This window comes from Strigops habroptila, chromosome 8 (assembly GCF_004027225.2).
Source record: "Strigops habroptila isolate Jane chromosome 8, bStrHab1.2.pri, whole genome shotgun sequence".
NCBI classification, from domain to species: Eukaryota; Metazoa; Chordata; class Aves; order Psittaciformes; family Psittacidae; genus Strigops; species Strigops habroptila.
In genome coordinates, this window is record NC_044284.2 from 52,086,882 (window position 1) to 52,100,503 (window position 13,622).

The following is a 13,622-nucleotide window of genomic DNA, read 5'->3' on the forward strand; positions in this document are numbered from 1 at the left end:
CAGAGGAGGGGGAGTTTGGTACTCAGACAAGTGGAAAACAGTTTGAGATAGGAGAAATCAAGAGTTGGGAGAGAAGAGCTGGTTCTCCCAGGGGCAAGTTTTAGATGGCCATGAGGAAGGACAGTGTGAGGAGACGACCCGAAGCCTGGAGCCTGCCTAGAAAGAGCAAATGCATCCTTAGCAGGGAACATGGCCCCATCGATGCTCCCTACCTGCTGCCACTGCCTGCGCCACTGCGATGGCAGTCCCTGGGGAGGCACCTAGCTGGGTAATAAGCCATCAGCAGAGCTGAGCAACTGAAATAAACAATTTATTTCACTCATTTGGCACCTTGCTGAGCTCCTGGGCCTCACGCCTGTAAACTTCGCTCATTCAGAGTGACTTGGGGCCATCACTTGTTCTGTGTTGCGTAGTGATGAGGAGCTGTATACATCACGTGCTGTCATGGCTGTTAGTGGGCTGAGTTCCTTTTTAACTCATTTAAATGCTCTCCAAAACAGCAGAATGGCTTGTCAGGAGAAAACTTTCCCTTCCAAGTGACCCAGCGCTGGCCTGCAAACGCTTCATGGTGCTGACAGCCCTCCATTCTTGGGCACAGATGCAGGGTGGGAGCAGGGACGGCTTCATGCCTTCACACCTACTGAGTACCACACTTGCAGCCTTACTACCTGAGCCCAGCTCCCAGCCCAGAGCCCAGGTCCCATTAGCAGTTGCTTTGCAGTGAATCCGACCTGACTCAGAAGATTCAAGAGAATTATGTTGGATCCATATTGGTGTAATTGAGGGCAGGATCTGTCCCTGGATCCCCAGCGGGACCAGAAGGGTTCAGTTCAGTCCCCATCGGGACTGAAATCTGTTTGCAGACACCCTCCAATGGAGCCCGTGGACAAATTCCTCCATGCAGGGGTGCGTCTGCGCATTGAGCCCTCTGCTTTCAGAGCAGGAAATATTCGGTTTCAACACTTGGAGTTAAACTTTTCCACGGAGCCCAGGAGACAGTGCAAACAGTGGGAGCACCAGGGCTCTGCCTTTTCATCTCTCTGGCTCTGGCGAGCAGGGGGTCGGCAGCAGGGGAAGCAGGCAGAGCCGAGGAGGGTAAACACTGGAGCTGAGCCTACTGAGTAACTAGAGAGTGAAGGGGAGAGAGAGGGGCAAAGAAAACAAAAACACAGCTGCCAAAAAACAAAAGCCTGAAAAGAGCCATTCAGGGTCTCCCAGGAGCGGGTTTGGCACAGGGCAGCAGTGCTCACTGCTGGAGCAGGCTCCGGTCCAGCCCGCTCAGGGATACAGACCCTGGGCAAATCAAAGCCTTCTGCTCCCTCGAGCAGGGTAAGCACCTACACCCCAGCACCATCCAGCCACACACAGTGCAGCATTTTTTGCTTTTTCATGGGTACCAGGATGCCCCTGCTCCAGAGAGGCGAGATATATGTATCTCATTTCACCTTTGTATTCACAAAAGCCAGGGATTCACAGTGTCCATCCTCTCCCTCCCCTAGCATCCTACACTACAGAGCTGGGTACTACTGTGTGGGATGTGCCAGGCTTTGGGGCATGCTGCAGATGCGGATGCTGCTGATTTGGGGAGACGCTGATTTGGGGAGACGCATCCTGCCAGCAGCCTCTGTGGCACTGTGGGATTCAGCAGGTTTCATGGACCTGGGGAGACTTGCGTAGGTGTCTCGCTGGCTCGGGAGATGATCCCGCCGTTCTGCCTGTCACTCGCACTTAGCCTTGCTCCTGCAAAAGCATGGTTGTCAGCCCCTTGGGCCAGGAGCCAGGCTCCTTCTGCCTCCTGCTTTGCAATCTGTACATGAGGGACTTGGCTGCGTGTCTGGGTCCCTGTTCTCCTGCCCCTCTGGAAGCCCTTACTCCAGTGCAAGCACCAGCCTCCTGCACTCACTGGATCAAGGGGATCATCCCTGGCTGTCGCAGGGATGTGTGGTGACAGCCATCATGTCTTTCCTTGGCACAAATTGGTCACCATATCATTGGCGTAGCTGGTGGGTAAGGCCATTGCTGCTCATTTCTTCTGCTGGCCCAGGCTGAGATAGAGAGTGGCCATGGAAGGCAGCAAGGCTCCTTCCCATGACCTGAGATCCCTCCCCATTTAAATCTAGAGTCACCTCTGCTTAGGAACATGCAGCCCATGGAAGAGCCCTGAAAAACAAGCAGGACCTGGATGCACAGGAGGTTGAAAAAGCCACTAGCCTGTTAGCACAGAGCTGGTCCCCAGGAGGGAACCCATCTGCGCCTTCTGGTCTAAGGTTGCCCATCCCAGCAATGGAGTCCAGGGCACTGTATCATCCCCTCCCTAGAGAATGGAGACCTGGGGATGCTCAACCTCTGGTTCACCCTCTGGTGCTGCTGACAGCACCCCTGCCCCACCATCCCAAGCTGTGGGTGGCAAGAGAGGGGGCTCATGGGCCCCACAGCGGTGGGCTGGGCTAGGAGCAGGGATGCGGTGCAGTAGGGCGGAGGGCAGCCTGTTTACCCATCCATCTGCACACCCCACAGCGGGGATCCAGCAGGATTTCCCGTCCGCTCAAAAGCTGCCTGTTTATTTTGGGAGGGAGACTCAGACAGTTCCATTGTTTTGCTGTGAAGTTGGGGTTATAAATAGCAGGTGGTTGGGGATGCTCTGGGGCTATTTTGGGCCCCCACTACACAAAAGTGGAAAAGCTCCAAGAGGAAGGTGGAATTACTGAAATGCCACCTTTCCCGCAAGGGTCAGCAGGAGCTGGTTGTTTGGGTTGGGTTCTGGGTATTATTTAAACACAAGGGAAGGGTGAGAGAGGAAGATGTTCCCCAGTTGCATGGGATTCATGCTGTGTCCTCCCCAGCAGAAAGGTGGTAGGGATGAGGAGTTGAGGTGCCTGGAGGCTGCCAGGGCTCTGCCCAGGAGCCATCAGGAGCAGCTCAAATCCAGTGGAGAGATCGCCTGGGTTTTCCTCTGCAAATGGAAGAGTTCCCAGTGGATGGAGAATGGAGAGGATGCCTCCTAGCACTGGCCTGCCCTGACTTGTCCCTCATGCCTTGTTTTCCAACCCCTTCTATAAGGAGGCTGAAGAAAAGGGCAGGTAATATCCTGGCAACAGCCCCTCTCGTCCCAGGCACGTACTGTGTCCTGCTGGAAGGCAAGGATGAGCCAAGGTGACCCTCAAACTTATTTCACACCCTTCCTCTCGTTAAATGCCTGTGCCAGGCGGTTATACAGTGAGCAGCAGGGACCCAGTAAAGCCACTCACACCAATGTTTTATACTTTGAGAAGGTCTATTCCTTTAATGGGGATTCATTTAACTGGGCTCTGCCATCGTTAGGAGCCATAAAATGGCACCTTTTGGCTCCTGATTGGAAGGCCATGGTGCACGCAGCCCCCTCGTATCCAGCGCCGGCTGCTTTATTGTGCATTACTGCCTCTCACTCGGATTTAACCAATTTGATCCATATCTAATACATAAATAAATAATCCAGCAGGAGGGTTCACGTTGGATGACAACAGGCGGCTATAAAGCATGTTTCTCCCTGCTGGAGCCATCTGAGCTAGGCTCCGCACGCCCTCTCATGAGCAGAGCTGCTAATACAGCTGGGAGAGGGGGGCCTGGAGACCCGCAGGCTCCTCTGTTTTATTGAAACTTCATTGTTTGCTTTAGAGTTTTATTTTATGTTAAATAGACGCTGTATATTCCTTACAGAGGGGGCAATAAAGTTTCTGAGCTGGAGGAAATTGGCTTCGGAGCAGGGAGTGAACCAGGGAGATGTGGCTGAGCAGGGGATAAGCGGGAAGGATTTGAAGAGAGGAGCATGTGAGGCAGCACTCTGCTTCCAGGGTGGCCCCAGAGGCTTGGGATTGGAGGCTGCAGGCATCCCCAAATCTCACCTAAAGATGGTGCAACCCCAGGGGTCCTGGAGCTCAGGCAAATGCAGGGTCTGGAGGTGCTGGTGATGAGCAGTCCCCAGTGACCACAGAGACAGCCATGCTGAGCATCCAGACCTGCTCCCTGCCATCTGCAGCCTGGCACTGCAGGGTCTCCTCTGCCTCCCAACCATGCATGCCCATGGAGAATCACTCTGCCCTTCGCGGGGGTCATCCTGACCCACCCAGCTTCAGGGGTGCTGAGGAGGATAAAGATGGCTCTTCTTAACTTGCTGTTCTTAGTTCACAGGATCAGTGGGCAGTGCTGTGTCATCTGCCTGCCCCAAGTCACACTGCCTGCACTGCACACTGGGAAAGCCAGGGTTGCACAAGGTCACTCCCAAAATGTGACTGTTGCTGCTTTCCATGTAAGACTGGAGGGCCCACAGCTGGGCCTGTGATGCTCTCATTCCCCTTGCTGTCCTGCTGCAGAACAGAGCTAGTCCCTGCACAGTGAGTGTGGGGCAGGGAGAGAAACAGGGCTATACCAATCCCCTGTTTTCAGACCTCAGCTGGGACAGGGACCAGGGTAGAGCACAGGCGATGCTGATGGCAGCTGATCACAGCTAAAGCTTTCTCCTCTCTTTTCCTCCCCGCAGGCAAAAAGAAAGCAACCTTGTTTGACAGCCAGGCTCCGATCTGCCCCATCTGCCAGGTCCTACTCCGCCCCGGGGAGTTGCAAGAGCACATGGAGCAGGAGCTGGAGAAGCTCACCCAGCTGAACATCAGGTAAGCAGCTCCCTTGGATCCACCAGCACCCCTGCTTAGCCAGCCAGAGCACCTGTGGATGGCAGAGGAGATGATGGTACCCACAACTACCAGACATGGGAGATTTAATGCTAGCCAATGGGGCAGAAACATTCCCCTGGAGTTCACTGCAGTGGTAAAGCCAGGCAGAAATGGGTACAGACACCCATTTCCCTGGGGACATCACATTGTTCACATCCCATGATGGAGCAGGCCTGCAGCAATGGTGAGCACTGCCCCTCAGCTGCCTGCAGCTCCCTTCAGCTTTCCCCAGCACAGCAAAGTCCCCTATTTAAAAAAAATAATAATTGCATTTTAACTGCTAGCAGTTATTTAGGAAATGGCTGCAGCCAAGGGTTGGCAGATCCCTGGCCCTGCCTCCATAAAACTCAGCAGCCTTGGAAAAAAACGTGTTTATTTCAATTATTAATGAATTCCCTGGTCATTAAAAGGTGAGGAAAGGAATCAAACTGCCGACTAGAAGCAAAGTTACGTCACCAGGTGGTAGGAGAGGAGGGAGAGTGTGTCAGTGTGTATGTGTGTGCCAGGGCAAGGGGGGGCACGTGGAGCATAGTGGGGCATGTGGGGCATAGTGCAGAGGATGCAGAATCCATCCCTGCCTGGCTTGGGTCTTCTTTTCAACTCAGCGATAGCTGTTGCAGATGAAGGGAGCTTGAGAAAGAGAGACCTCCACAAATGGGTCCTGGCTGAGATCTCCCAAATCCGGCACCCACAGCCTCAGGCTGAGACCTGCATCCCCATTGCAGGCATTGCACAGGAAGATGGAGAAGGTGGGGGGGCCGTGGGGAACAGGCAGCACATTTATCCCCCGCGACACCCAGTCCCCCTGCGAGCATAATTTATGGTGTAATTTGGGCTGCATCCAACTTAATAAAGGGCCACTGCAAATTAGTGAACAGGTTTAAATGAACAGAAGCAATTAGTGCTCGGAGGAGCCCATCAAAGAAGTTGGGCCAATATCAGAGTGAAACTGAAACCGCAAGCCAGGAGCGGAGGCTGGCTGGCGCGAGGTGGTGATGGGAAGGTGGCGTTTAATGGGAAAGGAAAGGAAACCCTAAATCATAAAGCATGACAAGGGCCATTGTGGGCCAGCTGACAAATGAAAAAGAATGGCATTATTCCTTTAAATAACAGCAGCAGTTAGAGAGGAGACAGCTCTCCTCAGCTTGCCCTCACTTCCCCGGCCCGCTCTGCTCGGCCACGCAGGCGGCGAAGAAGAATCAGAGGTCTTTATTAATTATTAAATAACGACTCTCTCCGTAGTGTGATAGATAACGTTCAATCTAGTCGATGGATTCAGGCGATGGAGGCTAATCTGTAACACAGCAGCTCTGCACAGGGATGGTATCTCCCAATCCTGGTGGGGGCCAGCAGGCAGCAGCAGGCAGGGTGGGCAGCAATAGCGGGCAGTGGGATGTGAGCAGGTCGAGGTCCTGTGCACTGCCTGGCTCCAGCAGGGCGGCTCAATCTAGCGGGTGGCCCCATCTCCCATTCCCCCAACCTTCCTGGCTGGAGGAGCCGGGAGCAAGAACACATCAACAAGAGGAGAGAGAAACTAATAATGATCTCAAATAACCCAATAAACATAAAAATAAAATGTAGGCCTATAAACGTGACGGGCACCGGCAGCCCTGGCCGCTCCCTGCCAATACCGACTTGTTAGGGAAATGGCTGAGCAGCTGTTACTTATCAGTGTAATGGGGAGAAGCGAACCGGGGGGCTGCTTTCCAAGGGCCTTTTATTTTTCTTAATTTAAAGAGGATGCAGCCAATCATGGCTCGTGCTGTTAAGTTTTAATAAACCTTAATGATTTGCAACAAAATCATAAATTTCCAGCACTCGGGGTTAGGAAGGCAGATCCCCTCCTGCCCGCTGAGCCTGCAGCCCCAGAGACTTGGTGGGTGACACAGCAGCTCCTGACACGGCACTGGGGCTCCCTGTGTGCTGGGATATCCCCTGAGGCAGCGTGGCAGTGGGGCTGTGTGGTGGGTGAGCCAGATGACATGCTGCCGAAAGGCCAGATCAAGAGAGGAGAGGTTGGTGGAGGAGCTGCCCCATGCCATTGACTCTGTTAGGTATTGAGCACTCACAGGGGCTTTTGGGTATTGCCAGGGTGGGGAGCTCAGCATTGCTCAGAGGACCGCAGAGGAAGGGAAGGAGGAAAAGGGATTCCTCCAGGCCATCACAGGAGTTTCCTGGGGCTGAGATACAAGGGATCTGTAGGAGCCACCTCGATGATGCTACCCATGGTCCCAGCTCACCAGGAGCCTGGGGTTGCAACCCACTCGCACCAATGCACACCTTGCTCAGCTGGTGGGATTGGGGTTTGCTATCCTCCAGGGACAGAGACAGCCTTTCTTCCTCATGGGCAGTGCCGGTGTGACCATCCTGGCCTCAGAGCAGGGACATCTCAAGGTCAACGCAGCTGGAGCATCACTTGGTGAGACAAGAGGAGCCATGCTGAGCCACAGGACAGCACTCACCCATGCCAAGGTGCTGTGCATGCTCAGGGGATGGACACTGGCCACTGGACCAGTGATGGACATCACTCAGGAGGATCCAACCCTCGTGCAGGGTCAAGATTTCCCTTGGAAAACCAGACTTGAGTGGGAATGAGGGACCTGAGTTTCTACCTCTGCTGCCTTCTTGCTGTGTCCAGTCTCCCAAAGCACAGGGAGAGACCCGCTGGTGCTCGCCCCACAGCTCCTCCACCCCATGTGGGTCCAAGCAAGCCCCATGCACAGCTCTGCTCAGCGAGGCAAGGCTCTCTGAATGCAAATTTCATTTCTGAGCCACTGGCGCTGTTTCAAGAGCCGGCAGCCTCTGAGCCCTTCTCGGTGTTACATATGTAACAGCCTCATTGAACTTGACATGTCAAATTCAGGCCATTTGTGCAAAATCTCCCTTTAATAATACCGTTTCATTTCGCTCAAATGAGACTTGAATGCATGTAAAATGGAAAAGGATATTTAAGCGCTAACATTAGGCAGATGTCTTGCCAGAGGCCGATTGAATATATGAGATTTTGAAGTGCTTAACACGTTTTCGGTGCTCCCTCTTAGAATATGTCACCTGGCTTTCTTTTTTCTCCCCCTCCTTTCTTTTTTTCTCCCCCTCTTTAAGTGAAGGGTATAAATTGAAAGAAAACAAAACTACAAGCCTTGGTTTTATGGGGTTTAACTCTTGCCAGCCAAGACTGTTAGTATTCCTCCTCCAAAGAGGAGCTCACCTTCACAGAGCAAAAGCACAAAGCGGCCCCATGGCGCTGTGCAGGAGGGATGCTCTCCTAGCTCTGCATGTACGGCTCAGAGAGCAAAAGGTGCCGATCCCCAGCTGAGCAGCTAAGTGCCACCAAGGTGAAAATAAGAAATAATAACAGCAAACCTTTGTGTACACCAATGCCCTGTGCCCCAGCCAGGCTGGTAGCTGCAGAATACATGAATATTCCTGGCTTGTGTGCATGAAGCTTGTCTGTGCGCTAGATGCAGGTGTCCTATCCTGACTCAATTTATATTCACTTCTTTTACACCTCATCCGTATTAAAGGCTTGCAATAAAGCACACTGAAATGTGAGAGTCTCTGGAGCTGTCAGTGGCCCCAGGTCTGAGCTTTGGCCAGTGCTTTGGCTGCAGATGCATTTCCCCAGCCCAAGGCTACTCGGGGAGTACAGGCAGACACAGCGTTTGAGAGCAGCACCCATGGGTTCCTTGGGTCCCCCACCTGTCCCTTGGGACAAGCACACTCACACACCTCCTTGCGTACATACGAGTGTATTGCTGCATATGCCAATGCAGGTAAATACCACAAGCAGAGGTGGTGGTGCGCAGAGGGACCCTTAAACCCTGCCCACTGCTCTCCAGGCAGTGACCAGAGAGAACAACTGATGGTGGGGGAGGCTGGGTGGAGAAGGGGCAGTTCTGGGGCTATGGTCGGAATTTGGGATGGAGGAAGGATGAATTTGACGACAGACAAGGTGTAAGGAAGGCAGTGGGAGCTGTGGAGCCCGCTTCAGCTGATGGTCCCCGATGGGTCCACGGTGCTTTCTAGGGTTTGGGGAAGAGGCATTTATTGGCCATTTGAAAAGCCTTAGGAAGTCACCTATTACAGTTGCTGAGTCAAACACTTGAAGGTTGAGAACGTGCCTTTGGATGCAGTGGTTTTAATAACACAATGCTCTGTTCTTCAATATGCAGCGCTCTTTTTAAAAAATGCATTTAGCAAAGGGGCATTTTTATTTCCCTGTGTGACAGCTAACAGTTTCTTCCCTGCACTACCAGCAGCAAACCTATGCTTCAGAGCTGTGATTTCACTCCCCAAAAGAATGAGGTCCAGAGGGTGTAGCAGTGAGTTGGACCATGCCAGTTCTGTTCCTGCTTTTGCAACTGAAGGATGGTACAAGCTCAGACAAGACTATCTCAGCTCTTTGCCCTTATTTAAAGGGGTTTCTAAGCTTAGCAGATGTAGCCAGCAGTATCCTTGTGCTATGTTGTAATATTACCTGTGCCTGTGCATCCCGGGGCTGGGCATGGTTGTGCATCCTCAGTGCCTCCAGGAATGGATGTGCTGGGGTGGGCAATGGGGGGTGATGCTGTTCTCACAGTGCCCCATGGCTGTGAAAACTCTCTCCTTCTTCACTTTTCTTCCTTTCCTTCCTCCACACTGAATAATTAATCTGAGCATATTTGTGTTTTAAAGCCCATGCCCACCAGCCTGGGCTAGCAACACTTATTGCTCCTTGCCACTGTGCTGCAAGCATGGGGATGCATCCTCATGCACCCAGCATCTCAGGAGCTACTAATTCCCCCTAATGACCTTTCTGCTGTGTCTGAGAATAATTTCTCTTCTGATTCTCTGATTGTGAAACATTTCCCAGAAGACAGAGGGCATGAGGGTCTCTCACCTTGGTGCAAAGAGAAAGCGCCGCAGGCAGTTTCTGGTGACCTCAAAGATGCTGTTGTGAAGAGGGAACCAAATAGCATCAGGCAAAGGAGGGCAAGGTGCAGTGGGAAATCCTGTTTCAAAGCAGGTGACGTGCCCAGATGGGAGATTTAGCTTGGCTGTTGGAGCCAGCTTTGCTTCATGTCAGAGGAGAAGAGCCAACCATGAGATTGTGGCAGCAACTCTCAGTGCACCTCTGCCCAGGCTTAAATCTTCCTTCAGCATCCCTCTGAAGCTTCTTTTCCCTCATTTGCATGTGTGCTCTTTTCCTCTCAGAAGCTACGGTTAAAGCAGAAAGTGCTGCCTCAGTCCCTGGCACTGCACTGAGCATCCTCACCCTGCTGGAGGCATGGGGGGATTCAGCTCAAGGTTTCTTTACGTAGAGAGGCACAACGGCAGCTCTCCTCAGGGGACAGAAGCAGCTTTGGGCCTGGTGGGATAAGGCATAAGGAGGAAGCTGGAAGTATAGCTAAAACATGAAGGCTGTAGGATCCTGGGAGATGGCCTGGTCACTCCAAGCAAGGTCCCTATCCTTGAGAGATGTCTCCAGACATCTGGAGATGCATCCTGGATTTCACATCCTTTCACAGGTTGCTTTCCCAGTGTTTCTGGTTAAAGTCAACCCATGCTAACCACCCAGAGTCTGTACCCGAGACTCCTGCTGATGGATGAGGAGAGAAGCACACAATCGCTGTGGTCATTCTATACCCAAATGACAGGGGCTTTCTGCATTACTCCTGGTCAGGATAAGGACCTGGAGCAAGTTATGAAATGCGTCTCATAACGCTCCCCTGCTCAGGGCACCCTGTGTTTAAATACAGCTGCTCCTCACGCTGGCCCAGGCAAGGGTTTCGTCATCTCAGTGGGATCTGCTGAGCGCTGCATTGTCCCAAAGGGCCCTTGGAGGAGACCTTCCAGGGGCTGGGTGAGCGGCTGTTCTGGGAAGGGCGAGCGGCCACACTGCCAGGTCCAGCAGGATAAATAGAGTGTGTAAAACCCGAATTAGCTCTGTTGTCATGTGTCACACCAGGGTCACGGCTCTCGCCTCAGGTCTCCTTGATTTATGCCTGGGGACTTTAACTTGATGGCCAGGTACTTCTGCAGACTTCTTGTGCAGCGAACACTGCAGGGGCCCTAGCCCCTGAATGAGTGAGATTAGAGACAGTTTTGAGTGAGAAGGGTTTTTTTCCCAAAGCTCCACTGAAATACATGCTAATTCTCTTCCTTGCATGTGGCAGATGCCTGCGAGCGCTCCAGAGAGGGCAAGGAGCCCTGTCCAATAAGTGAGATTACAACCAGGGAAAAGCAGGCATTGTAACCTCCTGCTCCTCAACTTCACCTTTTTTATTCCTTCTTTTTCCCCTCTTCTCTTTCCACCTTCTTCTTTTCCTTTCTTCCCTTTCTCCCTCTCCCTCTCTCCCCACCCCCCGGTATCAAGGCGACATCTCCAAGCCAAGTACTTTTAATTTCGCCCGTGGCCCTTGCTGACACGGTGGATATGCACAGCAAGTTAAATTCCCGCCTGATCAATAAAGCAGAAGCAGTGTGTCCGACTGGTCGATATTTTTTTATCTGTCTTCAGCCCAGTCCTGCTGATGACAGCCCCCTGCGCTTCAGCAAAGGCACTCAAGGGCATCGGGCTTTGGCAACACAGCTCTTTTTTTTTTTATTTAAATTAAAAAAAAAAAAAACCCTAGATGCCTTAAAAAAAAAAAGTTCACGGAGTTTGGCCTTTGCTTAATAACGTTTTATGATTTATCTTAATTTTTAATTGAAAAAAATTTGCGAATTAATTGATTTCTGGGACTTGCCAATTAACATTGTAATTGGGTGCATGATAAATTCCGAGGGAGCATCATTTTTCTCCCTCTCCCCCTTGTCACCGAGAAGGGGAATCGCGAGGGCAGCGGCTTCCTATCTGTGCGCCCCCCGCTCCTTCCCGAGGTGCTGCTGCCCTCCTCCCCCCTTGCCACTGTATCTTAAAGAAGGAACAAGAAAGCTAATAAAGTCGTGTTATTAGAGTCTCGCCAGAGGTGACCCCTCAAGGCATAAATCCAGGCCAGGGAGATGGTGGGGACAGGTACTATTAAGCGCCTGACAGTGCTCTGTGAGGTGAGACTTGGTACCTCTCCTGCAGCATCCTCTCCTTGGGACATGGGGAAGGCATCCGGCCAGCCTGGGGCTTTCCTGGAGCACTCTGGCACCCCTCAAGGTGTTCAACCAAGTGATTCATTACCTGTGATGTCTCCCTGATGCTCTCCCCATGTGCCAGTCCCAGCACACATGTGCCTTCATGCAATGCCCGACTGCTCCAGAGAAAGACCCAATCATGGCACTGAGCATCCAGTACCCAAACGGCTGCTTCCCACAGCACATGCAGCATCCAGGACTTGTCCCGCAGCCAATATTCCCCGACAAAACCAGGATGCTGGGGCAGGTTGGAGCTTAGGACCTGCTGCTTTGCTCTGGGTACACAGATGGCATTGCTCACACCCTGCTCTGCCCTGAGCCACCCCGGGGAGTAGGTCCTGCCCCACAGCAGCAGCAGAGCATCCCATGCCACATGTCAGAGATGTTCAGTGTAGGACCTCAGCTCTGGGGTCATGGTGTGCAGTTTCAGGCACGGGCACATCTCCAGGTACATGGGAAGTGGCAACACCCAAAGCTTTCTCCAGCCGCGTGGCTCCTGTCAGGATTAAATGAAACACACTCTGTCACCAGAGAAACCTACCTGGAAGTGTCAGCTTCTCCAGGATACCTGAGCAGGGTGTAGGAATAGGGTGATGTCGCCATGTGGGGTGCAGAAAACTGGGTGAGCTGGCTGCTGCCAAAATGGGGAGTGAGGGCACAGTGTTGTGCCGTGACAGGGAGAGAGAACAAGCCACATCTAGGGACTGAGGTGGGGAATGGAAATACCAAGTAAATCAAAGGGTGCTTGATGTCCCTAGTGCTTCTCCCATCCACTTCACGTGCTGGTGTTGTCTCAAAATCAGGGTTCTTCTTCATCTGGTGTGCAGAGAGCCGAATAACACACAAAGTTGAGATATTTGTGTATGGATCACCTCATGGCAGTCAGCTCAGGTGTCCCATGCACTGTGTAAAGCCCATGAGCTTGGATGGGGCTTCACTGTGCTGTCCTGCAGCCCCCACTGCACCCCAGTGTGTGCAGGGGGTGAAGGATACCAGGCCGGTGGAGCCACAGCTCTCCCCACCAGCCGGGACACCAGAAAGGCCAGGATCAGCCCAGCTCCATATCTGCCAGTGTCAGTGGCAGGGAATGATGGGGGAATGGAAGGAAATTTATGAGGAGAGGAGTCTGTTTATTATCTAGCAAATGTGGTGCTGCTGATACCATGGATTTATCCTCTTTCATTCCCCCTCTGATTTGTGTCCCTGCCCCTCACTGTGGCAGATTAATCACAGACAGAAAGGGAAGAGAGACCCTCCAGCTTCCTCCCGTGCACTCAGAGGGTGGCAGTGACAGCAGCCTGGACCCTTCATCCACAGCTTCTCCAGTGGAAAGAACACAAGCCATGCAGCTGCCTGCCCTGCTTAGAGTATGCCCCATTCCTTTCCTCCCATGGCAGACCCCAGGGAAGGCAGAGGCTGCTGCCCACAATCCATGGGTGAGAACACTTCTCATGAATCAGGGCTTCCAGGGTAGCACAGCGGGTGAGAAAATTTGTGGGTATCCCCTCATTCATGCAGTGCCCTGAAAGTGCTATGAATGTTCCTTGAAGTGCCTTCAGACCCGTGGTATCCACAGCCCATTCCCTAAGTCGGGCATAGGCTTGCAGGCTGGGGTTTGGCACCTTGGAGAGCAAAGCCTTGCCCTGCTGCGGAATCCTTGGACAGCAGGAGGCCTGTGAAGGGATGCATGGAAACCCAAGGGTGAGAAATAAATCTTCGGTCAGTTATTTGCCCTGAAGCGATGTATGCCTTCTGCAGAGCCTCTCCTGAACTGCCACATGAGCTGGGAATAATTAAACAGTCATTACA

General features: G+C 52.5%; 1 protein-coding gene across 2 annotated transcripts in view; it reads left to right on the top strand.

Annotated features, from left to right (window-relative positions):
• RNF220 (ring finger protein 220) overlaps nucleotides 1-13,622 on the top strand; it is a 219,281-nt gene that overhangs the window by 128,799 nt on the left and 76,860 nt on the right. For both annotated transcript variants that reach the window (XM_030494518.1, XM_030494519.1), the window contains one exon: nucleotides 4,517-4,646. In XM_030494518.1, the coding sequence (XP_030350378.1) occupies nucleotides 4,517-4,646 (130 nt within the window). The remainder of the gene's footprint in view (nucleotides 1-4,516; nucleotides 4,647-13,622) is intronic.